The following is a 25,993-nucleotide window of genomic DNA, read 5'->3' on the forward strand; positions in this document are numbered from 1 at the left end:
TATTAAACAAATAAAGTCCCCCACTCTATGCATGCGTTTTCCTCCAATCACAGAAACGGAGTGTTCTGGAGATCCCGACACCACCCGCTGGAGGATTGAATGCAACTGGTGCCGATGTATTAATGGGAAAGGAAGCTGCACTCGTAAGGGATGCCCACAAGGTACGTTTTCTCTTGGTAATGGATGCTTTCAGAAACATGATATAACTGTTATTAGTAATTATTTTATATGTTGTCTACTCTTAAGATATTTTTTTTTTAAATATGCTGAACATATTTAAAGGGCTGGGAGAAAAAAAATTTGAATTGTATTAAAATTACTTGAAAATGTTAATTTCAATTATTTGGCATCAGCTTCGTTAAAATTTCATCCCAATATGTAAGAAAGATTCTAAATGAAAAAAAAATTATAAAGAGAACAGCTCCTATTAAATGAAACTGAGGGATAATGCAATAATAGAGATGCAGGCATATGTCCGACACACACAGAATAGTAATAAGGAGGGTCCACAAAGTGGATACGCAGAAATAGCCTAAGCTACTCTATCCCTTTGTGATGTATTTTTTCTTGTCTCAATACACATACGTACTTGAACTGAACACAGCTGGTGCATTTCTATCATTGTTGAGTATTACGTAACTCAAATAATAATTAGTATGTTATTATACTATATTTTGTTATCATATACTGTAAATGTTTGCAGTCTCCGTGGTGTAGTGGTAAGACACTCGCCTGGCGTTCCGTGAGCGCTATGTCATGGGTTCGTATCCTGGCCGGGGAGGATTTACTGGGCGCAGTTCCTTAACTGTAGCCTCTGTTTAACGCAACAGTAAAATGTGTACTTGGATGAAAAAATGGTTCTTCGCGGCAGGGGATTGTATTCCAGGGACTATAGGATTAAGGACTTGCACGAAACGCTACGTGTACTAGTGGCTGTACAAGACTGTAACAACTCTTGTATATATCTCAAAAAAATAAAATAAATAAATACATTGCCCTACGCCAATATGTTACTTCCACCATATCCAAAATTTTTATTTTTTAAGGGGATTTTTTTTTGTATTGTTGTGGCTTCTACATCTTGAATGCTTACCCATCACAAAGGATGTCAAGATAGAACAAAATTGATCAACATGTAAATCAGCCACAAGTGGCAGAACTTGTGACGTTTATTTATTTTTTGGGGGGGGGCAAAATTACAGATTTTAAAACTCCATTTTATTTGTCTCTTTAGGTTGTATTGATGAATGGGGACCAGATGCAGGCCTCACTTATATAAAATGTACTTATTATTCTTATTAACTCCATTATCCTCATCCCTATATAATATTTTTTGGGGGGAGGGGGGAGTTATTTTTTCTTGACTTCATTTCAACACACATTGACCTACAACTTTCACACTTTTTTTTTTTTTTAGTACAAATGACGAGCAATGTTTGTTAAAACATTCAAGAAGATTCATAAATTAAAACTACCATATTCCTTGTTGATAACTTCAACTTCCAGCATCGTGCTGGATAACATGTTGCTCATTTTTCTTTGGGGGAGTTTCTAGCCTCTGTTCGGTCTTGGGTTGCAATCTTTCTACCAGGATGGGTCTGTTTTGAAGTGCCTACCTTTCTTGGTGCTCAACCCCGGTCGATGGCAAACATGAATACTTTCATACATGTGAGTTTCATAGGCTAATGCTCCCTTTGCCTCTCTGAGGAGACCATATTCTGGCTACTGGTCCCCAGTAGTCATGACAACTCGATATGACTGAAGCCCCTGTACTAATATTAACTAATATCAGCTCAATAGCTCCAGGGAGCCTCCGGGTCTCGCCAGAAAATGGCATTTCATTACATTCAATGCTGGTTTTTTTATAAAAATACGATTGGTATCTCGGGAAGGTTGGTCAATTTAGTTTAAAGTTTGAGGATTATATCATTAGCATCTTGAGAACCGATTAGGAAAAGGTATAGACTTAGGATAGCTGCCTGTGAGGTAGCCCTTTTTTTTTTTAGGATTGTGGTGTATGGGTTGTAGCTTGCTTGTTATGGGAACACAGTACAAAACAGCCTTGGCCTTTTCTTTGTTTTACTATGAAATATAAATATTCTCAACTGGGCCGCGTACTAGCTACCAAAAGTGGATGTATACAGCTCCTCTGCTCGGGATGGTCTGGTCGTGGGCGTGTTTTTTTACACTGTGGGTTACTAACATCTGCAAGCTTGCTGACTCTGCTGTTGACTGACATCGGATCGGTTGCAGAGTGGCAGTCGATGAGTGAGCTCGACACACACAAGCATCCAACACTGCTTGGCATGCAATCATCGGCATCCTCGATGATCTGCTTGACGAACTTCTTGTTTTGTGGACCTAACTAACGTTTATGTACAGTAGTGGCCTTAAACAACCTTTGAGATGTCAAACACTTTACATGGTTATGAATGCCGAGATCTCATTTGCATCCATAGTGAGCAGCAACATGACTTGCTCAGAAATATTTTTTAACAAGTTAAATGTTTATAGTTTGAGATGCACTACAATGTCACTCCATTAGGTATAACCTCAAACAGAAGTCATATACAGTAATGGCAACTAGAAAAGGAGGGGGGCTTACCTATGGTGGCAAAAAGAACCCATTGACTGCAGGGCCAGAGTCCACCTCCAAGAAAGAGATATAAGACAATGCCACGCCGGACAGAGCACGAGGGACGTGAAAGGTGTAAAGCGGGTATGGATAAACATTGATCCTTTCTTGAAAGAATTCCCCCCCCCTATCCCCCTAAGAAGGTGAGAAGAGGATGACACAACAGCATCTATGACTAAAAGGAAATGAAAACGGGGTAAAGCATGAGGCTCGCTTGTAAACGGTAATAAAACAGTAAGGCAAGTTAAAGAAATAAAGGCTTGAGTGTAAGGCCCCTGCTGGAAGGAAAAATATAAAATTTCTTAATGAAGAATTTATCCAGACATAGCAAATCAACAGATCTCAACAGATTTCCTATGTCTGTTGAGACAAGCATTGGAAATCCAATGGCCTATTGAGACACCAGGTTGTCACCATCTGTGAGTCTCGGGAAGGTTGATTGAGAGTCAATCACCAAGAAGAATAGCCCAGAAATAGTTAAAAGAATAATAGACCAAAAAAAAAGCTTAGACCTCATGCTGTGACTGTTTAATGGATGTTTATACAGCTGTATATATAATATTGATACATATTATCAGTGTGGCAGTCTGTGTATTGGAACTTAATGACTGAAAGGCAAGGCAAGACAAATGGTTACTGTTTAACCCAATCTTGATACGGTAGAAAATGTTGAATAGAGTTGCTACACAGTTTACATCTTTGACAGTAAACAGTCGTCTGTAATCTGAATTTTTCTATTACAGTTATTATGGATCGTTTGGTCAATACCAGTGAATGTGAAGGATCGCCAACTTGGACCAAAGGTTGCAACACTTGCTCTTGTGTTAATGGCCGGGCACAGTGCACAACTAAAGAATGTGGTTAGTATAAGCTTTAAATAATAATTATTTGGGAAATCAGTGATGCTAAGTTAGACATAGTACTTCATAAAAATTATATATGCAGACTATGGAAGAATGGGTTTTAAGCACATGTAAACAAGCACTTGTAGTCAAATTTCCTCTAAAAATGGTCTCTACTCAATGTGTGGTCTTAAAGAATAAGCTACAACTTTTCATGAAGTTGCTGATAATGCATGCAAATATACCTAGATGTGTATAAAGTATTTAGTTTGTCACATTTAAAATGAAGGAATTCAGTACATGTAACTTCCATTCATTATTTAATAATTACTTTCTGAACACCTATTGTTACTCCCTCAAGATGCCACTCTATCCTTTGACATAGATCATAGAAAAACAAAGCACTATAATGGTAAAAATTTTTAGTATGGAAGTCCTTCTAATCCCTTCTTTATCATAACTGACAATGACAGGGGGCTAGGTTGCTATACAGTACAACTATAAAAATTAATGTGTAATAAACCTTTAACTATTGCCACATTAGATTCTTTGGCATAGTGGTTTCAGGAGAGGGTACTTGCACACGTCTCCATTCCATTCAAAGTTTCCTTGTATAAATGAGACATTATTTTTGCAGGGAAGTGGTGATTGTTCAACCCATCCTCTTGTATATCACATTTTGATGTATAAATCCCTCCCAAGGCCAAAAACTGATGTACTAAACTCATTGTAGTTCGCAAAATTTGTGATGTCACATTTTCTATGCGTGAGTCCTCGGTTTGGTTAGGTTCAGGCAATTTATAACATCAGCTTGGTGGTGATGTGACCGCTCAAGAAGATAGGGTGGATTGTTGTTCAGGTATGGTTTATATGCTTACAGTTCCATCACACACTTCCTGGTTGCAGTTCTTCTGTGCTATTTACTGGCCTTCTTTTTGGACTGTTCATGTCAATCATGATATGTTTCTCCCATGTACTGAGGCATTTCTCCCAGCTATTACAGTTCCTGGTTAAGCTCATTTAGCCACAGACCACCACGGAGTGCACAACATATTAAAAGTATGTTACTTTCACTGTTCTGTCATTTTATATAATAGAATTCAGGGCTTCTGGCACTGTCGGCAACTTCATAGGAAGTACTATCTGCACATGTCCTTATTGGGTTCTTAAGTGTGTACCTTTTGACCCCTTTTTGTGGTGACCACCATTGAGTCTGGCTTGTATTGCACCATCACTTCAGATTCCACTTTGTCCTGGCATGTTCATCCTTTGCAGCAGTCTTCTGACGTTTTTCTGCAGCATGGGGTGAACATTTTATCCAGCTTACCTCTTTTTATTTACTGTTTTGGATGCCTTAATGAAGAGGGTAGCCAAATGTAAAAGTTCAGAAATAAGGCTTTCAACCTTTGTGATGAGCTCTTGCCTAAGCTGTATCATTAGGCTGTGCCCCATATATCTTCCCATTCTCTTCCCCCCCCCCTCCCTCCCCCATCTGTGTGCAGGTTGATTTGATATTAACCCTTTAACTGCACAGAGCACACTAAAGTGCTCTGAGGGCTGACCTAGCAAGGCTGTTGTTTTCTACCAGTCAGTCAAAATAGATGGAATAGAGGGATCAGCTGAAGGGATAAGTTTTCCAAATGCTTCTGTCCTACTGTGAGAATCAAACCTGGTACCTTTCAGATGTGACAAGACTGCACTCGGCACTGCACCACAGGACCCTTGCTGAATTTGGATATTCTTTATCCTTCATACATATGTATTTCTCCACTTTCCTCTTTCAGGATCGCAATTGCCTTCATATAAATTCTGGCTCTGTTTCTTTCACTATTGTGAGTTTGGAATTTGATCCAAAATTTGTTCAAATCATAGTAAAACCTTTTACCATATTTTTTTGGTGATCCTTGCAGACAAATTTCTCTTGCAGGCCAGAGCCCTTCTGTAGCCACTAGATCTGGTCGTCAACGGGTAAATGCAGGTAAATATACAGTATTTACAATCTTGTAAAGCCACTAGTACGTGCAGCGTTTCGGGCAGGTCCTTAATCTAACAGATAATTTTAAGTAGGTAAATTCTAGCAGAATTAATAAAATGATGACAGATACATTGCAAGAAAAAAAATGAGACTAGAGAAATTAGTAAGTATATTAAAGCACGTTGGTATATTAAAGCTCTGATTACATTGACAGCTTGATTGGTAATTTAAACAAGATTAATAGGCACCATACAGCAGATTGATAGCACATATAAGACAGCAATAATCACAATGGTAAAGATGTTCGGATTGGGTACATAAAGATTGGGAGATTGAGTAGCAATAGATACAGTGCAGTTTTAAAGCAACAAGGTAAAAAACTATGAAGATGAAATTTGGTACTTTTTAGTTTTGTTTTTGAATGATGCAAAAGTTGGACAGCTTTTCAATTCATTAGGGAGTGAGTACCATAGACTGGGTCCCTTTATTTGCATAGTTTTTACACAGATTAAGTTTGACTCTGGTGATATCAAAGAGATTTATTTCTGGTGTGGTGATAATGTAGTCCTATTAAATCTGTCCAGGGAGAGTTTCAGAGCAGGATTTGCATTAAAGAACAGGGTTTTGTAAATGTAGTTGACACAAGAGAATTTGTGGAGTGAGATTATGTTTAGCATGTTTAGGGAGTTAAACAAGGGGGCTGAGGGTTTTCTGAAAGCAGAATTTGTTATAATTCTGATAGCTGATTTTTGCCGAGTGATGATGGACTTGAGGTGGTTTGCAGTGGTTGAACCCCCCATGAACAGATACCATAATTAAGATAGGGATAGATTAGTGCATAATATAGAGATGAGAGCAGTTGGGTACATAATATCTGATTTTGGAGAGTATACCAACTGTTTTAGACTTTCTTAGTTGTGTGTTGTATGTGGGTGCTGAAGTTGTCTCTTGTGTAAGTATAGGCCAAGAAACTTTCCATCATTTTTATTACTAATGTTTACATTGTCTATCTTTTCTTCATCAATGTGTTGCAAGGTAATATTTTGGTAGTTGTAGTGTACATTGCTGTGTACCACATGCAAGGTATTGCTTTTTTCAGTATTAAAGATCATTTGCCAGTCTTCCAACCATTTGTGGAGTTCATGTAGAGCCTTTTGCAAGGCCTCTGTATCATTTTTCATTTGCTATTTTGGCATAAATCCTGGTGTTGCCTTGAAATTTGATGCGAATTGTAATATTCTCATTTGTCTTTACTGAAAATGACAAACGGTTCACCCCTAAATGGAGCTTTGCAGTACCCCACTCACATTTCTCTAGTAGGATTCATTTCCATTTAGGATGACTCCTTGATTATATATTCTTTTCTTTTTTTAACCATTGTTTTATCTATTCTTAGTATTTTACCATTTAGCCCAAGTGCTTGTAATTTCCTTCCCAATCTTTCATGTGGTACATAATCAAACACTTAAATGAAGTCCATGTATACTAAATCTACTGGAAGTCCTTTGTTTGAATAGCCGATTACTCATTTCCAAAAATGAACACGTTTGCAAGGTGAGATATATTTTTAACACAACTGTTGCATTGGTTTTACTACTGTATAATGTTCGGTGAGATGTTGAATGATTCCTCCCTTGGGATTCTTTTTTCCATGCTTCAATCTGTTACTGGCAGCTTAGTTACTTACTTTAAGCTGGCATGCAATCTGAAATTATTCTTCAGTTTCTAGTGGTGGTTTTATAATTGAACAAATACTGTATGTATATGGTAATAATTATTCCCAAGGTTATTGGAGATGTTATATTTGTCCAAATATGTTAAAGGCAGGAGGTGCACATTTGAGTAATTCTAGTGGTTTTTGTGATCATAGACATAAGTATACAGATGCCTATGCAGCTGAGAAATTTATCAACTTATGAGCTGTCTGGTTGGTATAGAGCAATATTAAAGTATCTCTTAATTATTGGTTTTCATAGTTGGGGACAAGAAGCCAGTTGGGCTTATTGAGGTCCTTCTGTAACAACTAGACATTTCCCAGGCTGCATCCCACAACAGTCGTTTGACTCCTGGGTGACCGAAGGCATCGGGTGAAAGAAAATAATGGCCAAACTTCGTCCTGCAGTACTGATTTTTGTAAAGTCTGTTGCTCGGAAGTTCTAGTTAAGAGTTGCAGTTCAGTACCTGAACGTGCTGGAGGTAGATGTAGGTGCAGAATTTGGCAGGTAATTTCATAGATTATAAGATTAATGCTTAGTGTAATAATACTTTTGATTACAAAGGTCAAAATGAATACAGTACTTTGTCAGGTTTGCAAAGAACACCTTTACAATGATACTCTAAGTACAGGGCCTCAATAGGATTATATAATTTCTTATCTAATTTCTTATCTTCCCTAAGCTATATTTAACTCTGTGCCTTTCATTATTAAGAATTACTTGCCTAAATCATTTAATAACCTTTTTTAACAATTCAGATATGTTAACTTCCTTTTAGTATTAGAGGTCACCCTATTAAACTTATTATTAATGTACCCATGTAAATTACACATTGGGTGGTTTCACATTATATTGTGGAGTAATTAATAATATTACTATAATTGTGTACCTATGCTTACTCATTTGTATTATGTTAAAATTTACTTCATATAAAAAATTAAGAATTGTTGATTTCCTTTCTATTACAGAGAAGAGTGTACCTAATGGAAGCCTTCCTGACGATGCTATGTGCACACCCGACTCTAGGTGGAAGGACGAGTGCAACTGGTGTTTTTGTGGGGAAACGGGCATTGCAGGATGCACACTAATGGGATGTCCTGACAGTAAGTTGTTCCTCCAGATTTCTTTGTTGCTCCTTGTTTTACAAATTTATTTAAAAGAAGGTATATTGGGTTATGGGTGTACCATGCCTCCCATTTGCATCTAAAGATTCATTGGTGTTCTTACATTCTTGCAATGTAACAGTGCTTCGGGCAAATGTTATATTACGCCAGTCAACTATAATGAATGCCTAAATATCGCCTTCAGGCCTAGCCCCTAACCCAGCCTATAAGCAAATCAAATAATGTAAAAATTGTCATCCAAGAGTGTGTCAAAGGTAATATAAGCAAGACTAACTAAAGTACCTATAATAAATTAATACTATATTTACAAAGAAGAAATGGCTACATATAACCACGATACGCTGGTGCAGTATTGATTATAATGGAACCAGAAAATACCCAATTTCAGTATGCAGATTTTGCATAAATTATCAAAGTTTATTTGATACCAGAAATACTATATATTTCATGGTAATCAATCATTTCTCATATGTAATGCAGTATAATAAGAATTAACAATAATACACTGAATGATGTTCAATAAACCATAAGCCTAGCCTACCCTGTTAATTTTTGCCTATGTTTTGCTATGAATATTTACGATGCCTCCCATTTGCATCTAAAGAGTCTAATTTTGCATACAGCATGTCACCTTAGCAATGTCTCTAATTACTAACTCTCCATTATGCAAATTAAAACATTTTTACATTAAAGTTTGACTGTCTCTAGTCATGACACGTGGTGCACTATTCAGATGTCCTAATGAACATTGTGCAGAGATAGTATAGTATATGCAATACAGTACTGTACTTTAATATTGTCATCAATGGGGAGCAACTGTGGTTTTGTCGTCGGGGCCACAGCCAGGTCTGGAGTTATACTTTGTGAGGTCCTAAACTATGGGAAGCTGTAGAGGCCCTAAATGGTAATTGTTAACAGAGAATAAGGCTGTGCAAAAGTGAACTTGAGAATAATACATCAACAGGTGCATAACAGCTCAGTGCGGGTTGGGGATAGGGCTGCTTTGTTTGATCCTTCTAGATACATTATTTTCTTTTAATTATCAAGTTTAAAGAAATTTATTGTTTAAGAAAATAGTACTAGAAATAACCTCCTAGTGATTAGAGTGAATGAATGTATTGAATTCCTGTGAGTAAAATTCTCTTGTAAAGTTGTAATTGTCTGAAAATATTTACAAACTACAACATATTAACATTGATGAAGTGTCAGAAATCATAGATTTGCAACTGATAAATGATCTTTTGATAAAAAATAAGACTGATAAACCATTTCAACTGACACAATGTTGCAGCTGATGAAATATTACATGCATACACTGATAAAACATAAGAAATAATTCAGTTTACATTTTCTTTTCTGCTGTTCTGAACAAGAAGTTATTACTTAAGTATAAATTATAATAAAAATGTAATAATGGGGGGAGAAAAGATAACAAAAATATAGGTAACTGCAGAAGGCCTATTGGCTCATAAAAGGCAGCTCCTATTTATAACCATCCAATCGGACTTGTTTACATGTCCAACCCACATTTGAAACAATCAAGGGACCCCACCTCCACCACATTATGCAGTAATTGGTTGCACAAATCGACAACCTAGTTACCGAACCAGTATTTACCCAGGTGTACATTTTCAATTTTGGTTTGCATTTTCTTTCCTGCTTTCCTTACAAACGGTCATTACTTGCATATAAATTATAATAAAAATGTAATAATGGAAAACACACAATTTAGATATAGACGCACCTTTACTTAAGGCCCTAAACTGTAACTTGCTTAGCTTATTCTGAAGCACAGCCCTTGGCATAGGTAGAAACTGGATATGCAAATGAGCCAAAGCAGTGTAAGGAATTACTTTCATGTATTTTCTAATCATTTCATAAAATACAGTTGAGCCCTTGGTGGTAGAAGCAAACACGACTCTCAGCTACATGTATATGCATTACTGGAACATCAGGAAGTATAAATTCACCAACCACAGTAACAGAGATGGGGCCCCTCAAGTTAGTTTGCTCTGTAGACATGGATAAGCACTGGAACCAGTGCTGTAATTACCACATTAACAACTACTTCCACTACAAATACAACTTCTAGATGCCTCGCGTTCATTAAATAAATTATCTTATTTAACAATAAGCTAATCTTATTTTATCTTGATAAACAGTAAGCAAACTGCATATGAACTAGAGCTAGAACAGAGAAGAAATAAGAGTACTGTACATTACAGCGACATGTATACACGAGTCACTGATGATATGTCGGTCATAAAAATGGTAATAATGAAGTGAGCATCCATCTATTACAGCAACAACTCCAGCCAGTACGATAGGTACAATACTTTTGCTACAGTGATTTAGTATCCACTGTGCCTAAGTCTTCTATAGAGGTGGGGGCCAGGTTTTGGCCTGTAGTTTCACAGGCCAAAACACGCTTCCACTACACATAAGGGGCATAACTGGCCGACCCGTCAGTGTTCAAGAGAGGACTTGACAAACACCTTTAAAGGATATCTGATCAACCAGGCTGTTACTCGTACGTCAGGCTGCACGCAGCCACATCCAACAGCCTGGTTGACCACCTCGGCAACGAGGAGGCCTGGTCGACGACCAGGCCGCAGGGTTGCTAAGCCCCGAAATCACCTTCTAGGTAACCTCAAGGTGGTCCCTTTGAGACATATAGTGGCTTATAAGGGCCTAGCTTGGATTGAATTGGGTGGGAACAACTCTGGCAGCTAACACCAAGGACGTGCCAGAAAGAGGTATTTCATTACATTCAATAGTAGCTTTTTATGAAGCCACTAATCACATTCATCATTTTATTATTATTTGCAAAGTAATTTACTTCTTTTTAAAATATTTTTTCATACAGATTATGAGCACCCACCTGGGGAGCCTGTGTGTGTTGACGGCTCTAGATGGAAAATGGACAACTGTAACTGGTGCACCTGCATTAATGGCTCGGCTGCTTGCACCGACAAATTGTGTAGTAAGATTCTGATGAATACTTAAAACCCTAAAATTGAAATCCGTTGGTAATACATGTCCATTGATGTGTCAACAGTGTCTTGATATTTTCTGTGGGGAACCCCTACGGCTCCCTGGAGCTTATTGGGCTAATGTATGTTATGTTAGACCGGGACATTAGCTATGGAGTTCAGACCTACCAGGGACCAGTGCCAGAACCTGGCCCCTTCAGAGAGGTTTCAGGGAACAATGGCCCTGGAAAACCCCATTATGGTTAGGGGTTTTCCTTATCTGCCATCGACCGGGGTCAGGCACCCAGAAAGGTAAGCATAACAAAACAAACCCCACATGGTAAAAATCAACAAAAAACCAAACAGAGGTAGAAACTCCCTACAATCCCAAGGAAACAATCAATCAATTTACTGCCGTGCCGGCTGTCAGCACAGCCCTCCCCTCCAAGGGAGGGGGAGGAAGGGCCCCGGACCTCACCGCGCCGGCTGCCTTCAGTTCGTAAGCTAGTGTCAACCGGGATAGACGCTTCTCTGGTCTTAAATTCCTGGGCAGTGTTTGCCTCATGTGGTGTTCTCTGCTGTCTTTGTGCGGTGGCCAGGAGTACCTCATCAGTGCCAGGGCTGCATGCACCTAAGGGCTTCCTTCCCTAGGCCCCCTGTGAGTACTGCCCCTGCGTGTCAGGGTTATCTTCCCTGGGGCGTTCGGGAACCGCTCCCGTAGGGGTTCTTGCTGCTCTGCATTTGCCTCGCCCTTGGGGCCAGCTGGGGCTTGGGGGGGCCCTTGTTTGACCTTGGGTAGGGAGTGGTGGTGTGCTGGTTAGGGCGTCAAGGTGTTGCGCGGCCTGCCACCTAAGTGGCGACTGGTTCTTGTTGCCTCTGGAGACGGTGTACTTTTGCAGGATTTTTCTTTTGTTTTTGTTTGCCTGGTGGAGGTTCTGCCTTGTGGGTTTATAGTTCCAATGATATTGTTTTGGTGGCCCTGTGCTAGGCCCCCGTGCTTGTACACGTCCCAGGGGATTTTCAGTGTTATCATCTACCCTTGTTTGTTTGGGTTTCTTAACCGGTTAGCAACACTGTGCCCGGGCTTCCCATAGTTGTTACCCTACGGGCCCTGGAAACCCCTGTCGGGGCTCGGGGACCCATGGATGCGTCTCCAGAGTTCCAGCCTGCCTTGTGCGGGTTTGAAGGTTGCAGTGTGCCCTTGTCTCAGGGTGACAATCGCCTGTTTTGCCTCAGTCATGCTGCCTGTTGGGTCAACGACACCTTTGACCCGGAGTCTTGCGAGTCATGTTCTCTGCTTGTGCTCCAGTTTTACTGAGGATGTTCCTGTTAGGGTACAGGCAGCATCAGCGTTGCATGTTAGGTTTAGGTTATTGCAATGCGCTAGGTTGGTTTCCCACCCATATGCCCCGAGGCTGCCCCGTTTTGGTTTTTGGGACCATGACCTGGGGGCGTTAGTCACTTTGACTTCGGCTCCTGCAGCGCCCCGAGGTCCTTCCCCTGTAGTTCTTCCTGCACCTTTCCCCCCCCCCCCTCCTGTGTCTGGCTCCAAAACGTCTGAGGGTTTCAGCCTCGGCACAGGGTTTAGTTGGTAATGACACTTGGGGCTGCCCCATCCGGGACGGGGATGGAGGCATTTGAGCCGGTTCCTCCTGCCGAGGCTTCTGGGTCCCATCAGCAGACCCCCTTCTTGTCTGCCTTTCCCTTGGACTCGACTGTTTCTTCAGGGGTAGAGGGTTTGGAGGACGGCTCTGCCCCGGGTCCCAACGTGGGGAATCCTGGGGCTGGGCAGGAGTTAACCTGGGGGCCTTGGGCTCCGTGTGATCCCGCTTGGGTGCTTTTGCCTCCCTTGCGGGTTGCAGGGGGGAGGGATTTTCTTACCCCCCTTCCCTGTATGAGTATGATTTGGGTTTGGCTCCTTCCCGGGTTCGGTTCCAGGCACCTTTGGGTACCTCGGATCCGTCTTTCCAGAGGTTTTCTACTTCCTGTATCTCCGCGAAGGTGGCTCGGGAAGCTCTTGCTGCATACCTCTTGCGAGACCCGGGTTATGCCTCTGCAATGGATCCGTCCTCATTTGAGTTCGGTTCTTCTTCCCGTTTTTTGGCTGCGTTTGTAGGTTCCAGAGTCTTCCTGGCTGGCAGACTGTCCTTTCTTTTCGTTAGGGGCGTGGCATGGGTTCTGTCAGACCCGCATGCTAGATTGGCGGGAAACTTCTACTTTTATGCAGGTTTACTTGGGGGCGAGTTTGAGCACCTTAATGCGTGCTTGTTCGCTCCCGTGCTCTCTCGGGATGTTGGCCTTTTCCAGCTTCACGTTCAGGTTCCTCAGCTTTCGGCTTCGTTGGTTGCAGAGGAGTTGCACGCCCGTGGGCATTTGGCTTTGGTCTTGCGTTCCTTTTCCCTTCTCAAGCCATCTTCTGCTTGGCTTGAGGAGGATGTGGGTGCGTTGAGTGAAGGGCCTTCGTCTGGGGCGCTGACTTCGGCACCTAGGGCATCAGCTGCACTGTTCAAGCTCTTTGCGCCCATCCTGAAGGAAGCGATGTCTGTTTTTTTTTTGCTTCTCGCCTCGTGTGCCATCAGGATGTGCTCGCCCTTTCTTTGCAATCCGCTTGGGCCCTGGCTCTTAGGTTTTCATCTCTGTTTTGTCCGTTGCTGTTTGCAGAGACTGCGGTCTCTGTTTCTGCATGCGGCTTCGTCCAGTTGTCCTATGGCGGACTTGTTGATTCTCTAAAGCGGCTGTTCTCGGCAGTTTCGGAGGGGTCGTGCCAGGGTTCCGGGTTCCGCTGGTCGTGGTGGGCTATTGGTGCCAGTTTGAGCCATTGTTCCCTTCGAGGCCAGCGTCATCTGGTCAGCACAGTGATTGCCCTGTTCGATGTTTGGGTTCTCGTAAGGGGTGTTGGCCCTTTCGCTGTTCGCCCCGTTGACGGGGCGATGGGAGGAGGGGGGGGAGGCTCGCTCTGTTTGCTCGCGCTTGGTCCCACGATTTGTGGGGCCTTTTCGGTCGTGTCATCCGGCCTGCGGTGGCATTGGGCGACTCGTCCTCCTTTGGGGGGTTTGGGGCTAACAGGGCAGGTTTCTTCTCCTGCGTTTTGTAAAGTCATCTTGGAGTGGGTGTGCTTGGGCGTGGTCAAAACAACTACATCCCTCAGGTGGGTTTCCCGTCTGTTTCCAATAAAACGGGACTGTGCGGATCTGAGGTTTATTCTGGACTTGTCCCGTCTGAACCCCTTGGATTCCTTGCCCCTCCTTTCAGATGACTACTGTCTCAGGTCCGTTTCTGTTGGAGCCGGGTGCCTGGATGGTGTCCCTGGACCTCAAGGACGCCTATTGGCACGTTCCTATTCATCCGGGGTTCAGGGACTGGTTAGGTTTCGTGGTGGGGCGCCACGCTTACCATTTTCGATGCCTACCTTTTGGCTTGAAAATGGCACCTCATGTTTTCATGCGTCTGACACGGGTTGTGGTGACCCGTCAGAGTCTTCTAGGGGTTCGGGTTTTGGCCTACCTCGACGACAGGCTGGTGTGGGCTCCCAGTTGGTCAGCTTGTCTGCTCGCCAGGGATATGGTTCTTCCCCAGCTCGCCAGGTTTGGGTTCCTGGTGAAATGGAGGAAGTCCCATCTGGTTCCGTCCCAGGTTCGGACCTGGCTGGGTCTTGTTTGGGATTCTCAGACCACTTCCTTGTCTCTCCCTCCAGAGGCGTTGTTGCGGCTGCAGGACCACCACCGATTGTTTCTGAGGGAGTCCCAGGTCACTCGGCGGTTGCTCGAGCAGTTATGCAAGAGTCTGAACTTTGCCGTGCTAGTCTACCCGCCTGTTCAGGTTTGGCTTCCGCATCTGTTTTGGTTCCTTCGGGACGTCCCTTCCACCTCTCTCGCGATCATTGGGTTCGTCCTCCGGGGGCGTTGTGTCGGTTGCTGCATCACCGGCTTCCTCTTCAGGGTTCGGTGCTTTGGCGCCTTCCCGAGCCCTCGCTCGATGTGCTCACAGACGCATCGTCTCTCTGCTGGGGCTTTGTGACCAGTGCTCACCAGGCAGGCCAGGGACGGTGGAGTCCGTCCTTCCGTCGGGCTCACAACACGGTTCGGGTCGCTCGGGGATCGACCATTCGCCTCCATTCGGACTGTTCTCCAGTGGTTCATTGCCTGAACCGCGGGGGTTCTCTTCGGTCCTTTGCTCTTTGGGGTTGGTCTCTTAGTGGTTCGTCTGCTGGATTCTCGGGGTTTGGCTCTCCATGCGGTTAATGTCCGGGGAGTGTCCAACGTTCTGGCGGACGGTCTGTCACGCTTCCATCCCCTGTCCACGGAGTGGACAGTCGACGAAGACTCATTTCATTGTATCTGCCAGACGTACGGTCTCCCAGATGTGGACCTCTTCGTGTCGGCGTGGTCTCGGTGTCTCCCAACTTATGTGACGCCCTTCCTCGACTGCGAGGCATTCGCAGTGGATGACTTTCGGCAGGACTGGTCGAGGTGGGGTTACCTGTACCTCTTCCTCCATCCCGGTCCAGCCCCCCCCGGTCCAGCTGTTGCTTCGGGTTCTGGTTCGGTTGGAGACATTCCCAGCGGGAGTAGTCCTTGTTGCCCGTAGGTGGCCGGCCCAGCCTTGGTTTCCGATGCTATTGGCTCGGTGCCCAAACCCGGGATGTTACCCCGCGGCTCTGCCTCGTTCAGCAGGTCCGCCCGGTCCAGTACAGGGCTGGTTCAAACTTCTCATCTACTCTTCGCGTCTGGTCTCTTTGATGCGGGTGTATCATGATTTCTATGGTGATAGTGACTTCGTTGATGGTGTCCCACCTGAGAGCTTCGTCTCGGCGACAGTATGAAGTTTCCTGGCGTTCTTTTTGCCATTTTCTGGCTCTTCATAGGCTCTTTTCTTTTGGATCGGGTTGTCTTGTCCTTTCTTTCTTGGCTTTTTCAGGACTGGCATTTGATGCCTAATACTGTCGCCTCGTATTGTGCGGCGCTGGCAGAGCCTCTCAAGCTAGCTTTCGGGGTGGACGTCATATCCGCCCCGTTTCGTAAGGTTTCCCGTGCTATGTTTCACCTACGGCCTGCTCGTGTGCCTCCTGATCTGTCCTGGTCCTTGGACAGGGTGCTCTCGTATCTTTCCTCTCCATGGTTTGTGGTGGCCCCTTTGGTTCCAGATTGTTTTTCCAAGGCTTTGTTTTTGTTGGCATTGGCCTCTGGGGGGCCGGGTAGGGGAGCTTCATGCTCTCCTCCGGCGCAGGGGTTTCTGCTCTTTTGGTCCTGGGGGTAGGTTTGACCTTGTATACTGTATATGGTAATAATTACAGTATTCGCAAGGTTATTGGAGATGGTATGCTTGTCCAAATATGTTCAAGGCAGACATTTGAGTAATTCTGGTGGTTTTTGTGACCATAGACATAAGTATACAGATGTCCATGCACCTGAGAAATTTAACAACTTATGGGCTGTTTGGTTGGCATAGGGCAATATTAAAGTATCTCTTTATTATTGGTTTTCATAGTTGGGGACAAAAAGCCTGTTGGGCTTATTGAGGTCCCTCTGTAACAACTGACATTTCCCAGGCTGCATCCCACAAGTCATCTGACTCCTGGGTGATCGAAGGCATCGGGTGAAAGAAAATAATGGCCAAACTTTGTCCTGTAGTACTGGTTTGTCACATCTGTTGCTCGGAAGTTTTAGTTAATACATAATTAGTTTCAGTCCAGTACCTGAAATTGCTGGAGCTAGGTGATGTAGGTGCAGTATTTGGCGTGTAATTTCATAGATTATGAGGTTAGTGTTTAGTGTAATAATACTTTTGATTTACAAAGGTCAAAATTAATACAGTACAGTACTTTGTCAGGTTTGCAAAGAATACCTCTATAATGGTACTCTAAGTACAGTGCCTCAATAGGATTGTATCATTTATCTTCTCTAAGCTATATTTAACTCTGTGCCTTTCATTATTAAGAATTACTTGCCTAAATCATTTAATAACCTTTTTTAACAATTCAGATATATTGACTTCCTTCTTGTTTAGTATTAGAGGTCACCCTATTAAACTTATTAATAATTTACCAATGTAAATTACGCATTTAGTGGTTTCACATTAGTTATATTGTGGAGTAATTAATAATATTACTATAATTGTGTACCTATGCATACTCATTTGTATCATGTTAAAATTTACTTCATATAAAAAAATAAGAATTGTTGATTTCCTTTCTATTACAGAGAAGAGTGTACCTAATGGAAGCCTTCCTGACGATGCTATGTGCACACCCGACTCTAGGTGGAAGGATGAGTGCAACTGGTGTTTTTGTGGGGAAACGGGCATTGCAGGATGCACACTAATGGGATGTCCTGACAGTAAGTTGTTCCTCCAGATTTCTTTGTTGCTCCTTGTTTTACAAATTTATTTAAAAGAAGGTATATTGGGTTATGGGTGTACCATGCCTCCCATTTGCATCTAAAGATTCATTGGTGTTCTTACATTCTTGCAATGTAACAGTGCTTCGGGCAAATGTTATATTACGCCAGTCAACTATAATGAATGCCTAAATATCGCCTTCAGGCCTAGCCCCTAACCCAGCCTATAAGCAAATCAAATAATGTAAAAATTGTCATCCAAGAGTGTGTCAAAGGTAATATAAGCAAGACTAACTAAAGTACCTATAATAAATTAATACTATATTTACAAAGAAGAAATGGCTACATATAACCACGATACACTGGTGCAGTATTGATTATAATGGAACCAGAAAATTCTCAATTTCAGTATGCAGAATTTACATAAAATATCAGTTTCAAAAAAGGAATACCATATATTTCATGGTAATCAATCATTTCTCATATGCAATGCAGTATAATAAGAATTAATAATAGACAGAATGATGTTCACCATAAGCCTAGCCTACCCTGTTAATTTTTGCCTATGTTTTGCTATGAATATTTACGATGCCTCCCATTTGCATCTAAAGAGTCTAATTTTGCATACAGCATGTCACCTTAGCAATGTCTCTAATTACTAACTCTCCATTATGCAAATTAAAACATTTTTACATTAAAGTTTGACTGTCTCTAGTCATGACACGTGGTGCACTATTCAGATGTCCTAGTGAACATTGTGCAGAGATAGTATAGTATATGCAATACAGTACTGTACTTTAATATTGTCATCAATGGGGAGCAACTGTGGTTTTGTCGTCGGGGCCACAGCCAGGTCTGGAGTTATACTTTGTGAGATCCTAAACTATGGGAAGCTGTAGAGGCCCTACATGGTAATTGTTAAGAGACTGCCATGCAGTCTGAAGTTATTCTTCAGTTTCTAGTGGTGGTTTTATAATTGAAAAAATACTGTATGGTAATAATTACAGTATTCGCAAGGTTATTGGAGATGGTATGCTTGTCCAAATATGTACAAGGCAGACATTTGAGTAATTCTGGTGGTTTTTGTGACCATAGACATTGTGACAATGTCCTATAATAAGTTGCGGTGCAAAAGTGAACTTGACAATAATACATCAACAGGTGCATAACAGATCAGTGCGGGTTGGGGATAGGGCTGCTTTGTTTGATCCTTCTAGATACAGTATTTGCTTTTAATTATCAAGTTTAAAGAAATTTATTGTTTAAGAAAATAGTACTAGAAATTAGCTCCTAGTAATTAGTGAGTGAATGCATTGAATTCCTGTGAGTAAAATTCTCTTGTAAAGTTGTAATTGTTTGAAAATAAAATGTAATTTACAAACTACAACATATTAACATTGATAATGTCAGAAATCATCGATTTGCAACTGATAAATGATCTTTTGATAAAAAATAAGACTGATAAACCATTTCAACTGACACAATGTTGCAGCTGATGAAATATTACATGCATACACTGTTAAAACATAAGAAATAATTCAGTTTACATTTTCTTTCCTGCTTTTCTGAAAAAGAAATTATTACTTAAGTATAAATTATAATAAAAATGTAATAATGGGGGAAGAAAAGATAATAACAAATATAGGTAACTGCAGAAGGCCTATTGGCCCATAAAAGGCAGCTCCTATTTATAACCATCCAATCGGACTTGTTTACATGTCCAACCCACATTTGAAACAAGCAAGGGACCCCACCTCCACCACATTATGCGGTAATTGGTTACACAAATCGACAACCCTGTTACCGAACCAGTATTTACCCAGGTGTACATTTTCAATTTTGGTTTGCATTTTCTTTCCTGCTTTCCTTACAAACGGTCATTACTTGCATATAAATTATAATAAAAATGTAATAATGGAAAACACACAATTTAGATATAGACGCACCTTTACTTAAGGCCCTAAACTGTAACTTGCTTAGCTTATTCTGAAGCACAGCCCTTGGCATAGGTAGAAACTGGATATGCAAATGAACCAAAGCAGTGTAAGGAATTACTTTCATGTATTTTCTAATCATTTCATAAAATACAGTTGAGCCCTTGGTGGTAGAAGCAAACACGACTCTCAGCTACATGTATATGCATTACTGGAACATCAGGAAGTATAAATTCACCAACCACAGTAACAGAGATGGGGCCCCTCAAGTTAGTTTGCTCTGTAGACATGGATAAGCACTGGAACCAGTGCTGTAATTACCACATTAACAACTACTTCCACTACAAATACAACTTCTAGATGCCTCGCGTTCATTAAATAAATTATCTTATTTAACAATAAGGTAATCTTATTTTATCTTGATAAACAGTAAGCAAACTGCATATAAACTAGAGCTAGAACAGAGGAAATATGAGTACTGTACATTACACCCACCTGTATACAAGAGTCACTGATGATATGTCGGTCATAAAAATGGTAATAATGAAGTGAGCATCCATCTATTACAGCAACAACTCCAGCCAGTACGATAGGTACAATACTTTTGCTACAGTGATTTAGTATCCACTTTGCCTAAGTCTTCTACAGAGGTGGGGGCCAGGTTTTGGCCTGTAGTTTCACAGGCCAAAACACGCTTCCACTACACATAAGGGGCATAACTGGCCGACCCGTCAGTGTTCAAAAGAGGACTTGACAAACACCTTTAAAGGATATCTGATCAACCAGGCTGTTACTCGTACGTCAGGCTGCACGCAGCCACATCCAACAGCCTGGTTGACCAACTCGGCAACGAGGAGGCCTGGTCGACGACCTGGCCGCAGGGTTGCTAGCCCCGAAATCACCTTCTAGGTAACCTCAAGGTGGTCCCTTTGAGACATGTAGTGGCTTATAAGGGCCTAGCTTGGATTGAATTGGGTGGGAACAACGCAGGCAGCTAACACCAAGGACGTGCCAGAAAGGGGAATTTCATTACATTCAATAGTAGCTTTTTATGAAGCCACTAATCATGTTCAGCATTTTATTATTATTTGCAAAGTAATTTACTTCTTTCTAAAATATTTTTTCATACAGATTATGAGCACCCACCTGGGGAGCCTGTGTGTGTTGACGGCTCTAGATGGAAAATGGACAACTGTAACTGGTGCACCTGCATTAATGGCTCGGCTGCTTGCACCGACAAATTGTGCAGTAAGATTCTGATGAATACTTGAAATTCTAAAATTATAATCCCTTGGTAATACATGTCCATTGATGTGTCAAGTGTCTTGATATTTCTTGCTGATTACATGTATTTGGTTTTTGTGTCCTAGGTACCATCAGTACTTGTCTACACTAGGCAAGAGGAAGGTCCTCCTGACTTCTCCAGGTGGCTGGTTGGTTTCTCTTGTACAGGTGCTCAGCAAGTTTATGGTGTGGCTTGCTTTGTGGTATCCACATTTTCTCTGGGCTCTGTGCTCATGCTCTGTTCTGACTTCTTCCTAGCATTTCACTTTCTTAATTGGTGTTCATTGTGTTAGGCCCTTTCTTGGGCTGTGCTCAACTGTTTTGTAGTATCCTTGTGGGTAATGTTGTGTGTTGTCATGGGCAATTTTCTCACTTCCATCAGTTCTCAGAGTGGGCAGTCATCGATGCATCATATTGTTGGTTCTGCAAGACTTTTGATGGCCCTAAAGTGCTCTTCTGCCTTTGCACTGGAATTGATGGTTTTCTTTCTGTGGCTTGATTTCCAGCTCACTATCTCTGTGGTTGCCTTTTGGCTGTCTGGAGCCAAATGGAGTTACTTTTGATTCATGGACCTGCCTGAGCATTACACAATACTTGCTTACACAAGGACCTGCCCAAAATGCTGTGTTAGTGGCTTCGCAAGAATGTAAAGACATCAATGCTATGTACTCTCATTAACCCAATGTACCTTCTTGTGTATATGAAAAAATAAATCTTTGGTGGTTGAGTATTGTTGTTCAGGCTTTTTGGGTCCATTGTCTGGGCCCTCCTTGTTCTTCCATGGCACCATCTTTTTCCTGGGATCATGCTGCAGTTATTTGCTGGTTTATGGCTTTATGCTGTTCTTAGTGTTCTGAATATACTATATATATTGTGCTGCTTTTTCATCTATTTTTTTTTTTTTTTTTTTTTTTTTTTTTTTTTTTTTTTTTTTTTTTGAGATATATACAAGAGTTGTTACATTCTTGTACAGCCACTAGTACGCGTAGCGTTTCGGGCAAGTCCTTAATCCTATGGTCCCTGGAATACGATCCCCTGCCGCGAAGAATCGTGTTTTCATCCAAGTACACATTTTACTGTTGCGTTAAACAGAGGCTACAGTTAAGGAATTGCGCCCAGTAAATCCTCCCCGGCCAGGATACGAACCCATGACATAGCGCTCGCGGAACGCCAGGCGAGTGTCTTACCACTACACCACGGAGACTGCTATGTTTTCATTTCTTGTTTTCATTCTATTCATTATGCTCAATTAGTATTAAGCTTGTCATTTAAGTTTATCATGCCCGAAACGCTTTGCGTAATAGTGGCTTTAGGCATTGTATGTACTAGCTCTACCTATAAGTCAACCAATCTTTGTAAAAATTTATTGTATGTATGTACCTTACCTAAATAAACATTTTATTTTATTTATTTATTTTTTATACTAGGGTTGTTAGCCTCTGGTTCTGGTGCATTGTCTGGTTTCTCTCTTGCTGTCTTGTTTGCTGTATCTGATTTTACACTTCTCCATACCAGGTGAATCTCGTTTACTTTTTGTTCTGTGCCGAGATGGGCCACAGGGAGCCTCCGTAGAAGTCCGTTCAGAAAATTAGCCTTTAATTTAATGAATCGCCTCTTTCAGGTGGACCTCTCGGTGGCTCTCTGATCCTTCCTTTCATCTTTGAGGTATGTTGGTACCCTTTTGTTGGCTCTTGACTGGTGGGTCGACACCAGTCAGAATGGGAGCTCCCAAGGCTGCCACCTGATGGTGGGAGGTGCAACTAGTGGGGAAATAGCATGTGTGCCTAGTTAGTTTTTCACAACCTTGCTATTGTCCATTTTACTTCACTCTACCTTTCTGGTGGCTTCTTCCCTTAACATTTAACATCCTTGTACTTCTTTGAGTGGACTGTGTTTAATCTGCCTTTGATCTTGGACAGCCTTTTTATGGCTCGTAAGGGCCTGGTGTGACAGCACTATTACATTCAGTGCTATTTTCTTAAGAATTTATTTTATTCAATGTAATTTTATTGATGTATGTGCAGATAAGTAATATTCATCATAAAAAAATGGTTGTAAAATAAACATCCATAGAAAAAATTTATGAATGGGAATATCTGTAAGCATGTGACATTGTGCTTTGTCCCAATTATGAGTTACAAAGATACTGTAAAATACAGATGATTTTATCTTGAATCGAGAAATTAATACTGCAACATTTTATAACTTCCCTAACTTCACCTCCCTCCCGCCTATTGCTATTTGTGTAGTGTTGACTTAGTAGTATCTCACATACAGTTGAGCGTATTCCTGGTAGAAGCCTTCCTGATGATGCCCAGTGTGTGCCAGGATCTCGCTGGAAGGACAAGTGCAACTGGTGTAACTGTGGGGAAAATGGCAATGCAGGATGCACAGAAAAGGGTTGTCCTGACGGTAAGTTATTCCTCCAGATTTCTTTGTTGCTCCTTGTATTACAAATTTATTTAAAAGGTAAATTGGGTTGTGAGGGTACATAACCTTGGTGTTCTTACATTCTTGCAAAGCCACTAATATGCATAGTGCTTCAGGCAAATGTTATATTATGCCAGTCAACTATAATGAATCCCTAAATATCTCCTTCAGGCCTAGCCCCTAACCCAGCCTATAACTGAATAAAATAATGTAAAAATCGTGTCGTCCAAGAGTGTCAGATGTAATATAATAAAGACTAACTAAAGTACCTATAACAAGTTAATACTATATTTACAAATTAGAAATGACAACATATAACCACGAAACACTAGTGCAGTATTGATTATAATGTAACCAAAAAATTCTAAATTTCAGTATGCAGAATTAGCATAAAATATAAGTTTACATATTTAACAATGTTTAAGAAATTTGCTATCATTTTATTCCAGCATAGTTGAAGCAGTTGAGTGGTAAGGTTTGTGATGTTGTGTACCTTGACTTTATCAAAGGTTTTGATACAGTGCTATGTGAAAAGACTTTAAAAAGAGACTCATGGTATTGGGGGTGATATATTAACACTTTCGCGCTATCTGGACGCGCCGGCGCGTTCGGTTTCGTCTAACGTAAACGCATAGTGGACATAAAGTTATGTCTACTTTTAAAATATTTGTATAAAATTCAATTTTTATCCGATTTACTTTGGGTTTGTTTCAAACTGCGCGCTATGAGGCTCTCTTTCTCACCACTAGGCTGCATGGTACAATAAGTTCATGAAAGGTGTGGATAACTTCGATCAAATGGTATTTTGTCCCAAACGGGTTGTAGGTGGGTGACTTTAGCCGTTTATACTGGTAATTCTTCCCCCATATCATGTATTATATGCATATGTCTGTTTAGGGAATTTTATTCCGATCAATATACAACCAAAAATAACTGTGTGCAACAAGTATAATCTTGACAAACATAACAAAAGTAAAAATATTTCGTGTGTGTTTGACGCTCACTGATATGTTCCAGCGTTGTTTTATATTTGTCGCTATTCTAACTTACGCTTTGTTGATATTTTTTACCTATGGGCACATAGAACATTCTATTGCGAACACATTGACATAAAAATGAATGACGTACATAGAAAATTAATGTCATGAGAGTGAAATAAGTATAAACTTTCAAAGCGCCGTGCGTCGTCCCGTCACCGATACCGGGTAACAATTTCACCACTTCCCACACTCTTGCGGGCGGGCTGCATCATTATTCTATGCTTATATTCATATCACCGTGTTGGGAATTTCATTGCGAGTCCATTGATACCAAAATTAACGCTGTAGAACAAGTGTGGAGGTGATTACAATCCCCAGAGTAAAAACATTTTGTTGCTGATGGGCGCTCACGGCGAGTCATCTACGTAGTTATTTATTTGGTGCTGGTATCCCTATATGTTTCGTGACTTATTTTACTAATGTTCTTCTAGAGAATTTTATTGCGAACACGTTGGTACCAAAATGAAATACGTAGCATGAGAACTAAGGTCAGAAGAGTAAAAAGAGTATACACATTTTTGTTTTTACGCTTAAGCGATAAAAACGCAGCGCGCACATTCGGTTGGCTGAGTGACCTTTGCGGAGAGCGCGAAAGTGTTAAGTTGGATTAGGGCATGACTATACCAAAGGAAACAGTTACAGGTAGTATAAATGGGGTTAAATCAGAGTGGGAAAATATTGTAAGTGGAGTGCCATAAGTCTGTCCTGGGACCTCTGTTATTCATAATATGCATAAATAATTTAGAATCGGGTTTGAGCAGCAATATGTGCAAATCTCCTGATAAAAAATCGGGAGAGGGGTGGAATAAACATGGAGAAAGACTCGCTACCACTTAGACGATCTAAATAGGGTTTTGAAATGGTCAAGATTGTAAGGTGCAGTTTAATACCGACAAATCTACAGTGATTTAGTATCCACTGTGCCTAAGGCTTCTGTAGTGGGTGGGGGCTCAGGTTTTGGCCTGTGGTCCCTTTGAAGCAGTGCCTTACAAGGGCCTGGCTTGGATTGAATTGGGTGGAGCTTTGCTGGCAGTTAACACCAAGGACGTGCCAGAAAGGGGCATTTCATTACATTTAATGGTAGCTTCTTAAAAAGCCACTAATCACATTCAGCATTTTATTATTATTTACAAAGTAATTTACTTTTTTCTAAAATAATTTTTAATTTTCATACAGATTATGAGCACCCACCTGGGGAGCCTGTGTGTGTTGACGGCTCTAGATGGAAAATGGACAACTGTAACTGGTGCACCTGTAGAAATGGCTCGGCTGCTTGCACCGAAAAATTGTGCAGTAAGATTCTTATGAATATTTAAAACTCTAGATAGAAATCCCTTGGTCATACATGTCCATTGATGTGTCAAGTGTCTTTATTTTTTTGCTAAATATTTTATTTTTGTGTTCGGGGTACCTTCAGTAATTGTCCACACTAGGCAAGAGGAAGAAGGTCCTCTGACTTCTTCAGGTGGCTGGTTGGTTTCTCTTACACAGGTGCTCAGCAAGTTCACTGATGTGGCTTGCTTTGTGGTATCCACATTTTCCCTGGGCTGTGTTCATGCTCTGTTCTGACTTCTTCCTAGCATTTCACTTTCTTCATTGCTGTTGATTCTGTTTGGTCCTTCCTTGGGCTGTGCTCAACTCTTTTGTAGTATCCTTGTGGGTAATGTTGTGTTGTCATGGGCAGTTTTCTCACTTCCATCAGTTCTC

At 41.4% G+C, this 25,993-nt stretch overlaps 1 protein-coding gene across 2 annotated transcripts in view; it reads left to right on the forward strand.

The window, feature by feature from the left end:
• The window catches only part of LOC123762639 (kielin/chordin-like protein), a 92,546-nt gene that overhangs the window by 18,433 nt on the left and 48,120 nt on the right, over positions 1-25,993 (forward strand). For both annotated transcript variants that reach the window (XM_069332347.1, XM_069332348.1), the window contains exons 2-10: positions 54-161; positions 3,379-3,495; positions 5,405-5,455; positions 8,136-8,270; positions 11,158-11,274; positions 17,464-17,598; positions 20,664-20,780; positions 23,094-23,228; positions 25,463-25,579. In XM_069332347.1, the coding sequence (XP_069188448.1) occupies positions 54-161; positions 3,379-3,495; positions 5,405-5,455; positions 8,136-8,270; positions 11,158-11,274; positions 17,464-17,598; positions 20,664-20,780; positions 23,094-23,228; positions 25,463-25,579 (1,032 nt within the window). The remainder of the gene's footprint in view (positions 1-53; positions 162-3,378; positions 3,496-5,404; positions 5,456-8,135; positions 8,271-11,157; positions 11,275-17,463; positions 17,599-20,663; positions 20,781-23,093; positions 23,229-25,462; positions 25,580-25,993) is intronic.

This window comes from Procambarus clarkii, chromosome 27 (genome assembly GCF_040958095.1).
Source record: "Procambarus clarkii isolate CNS0578487 chromosome 27, FALCON_Pclarkii_2.0, whole genome shotgun sequence".
NCBI lineage: Eukaryota > Metazoa > Arthropoda > Malacostraca > Decapoda > Cambaridae > Procambarus > Procambarus clarkii.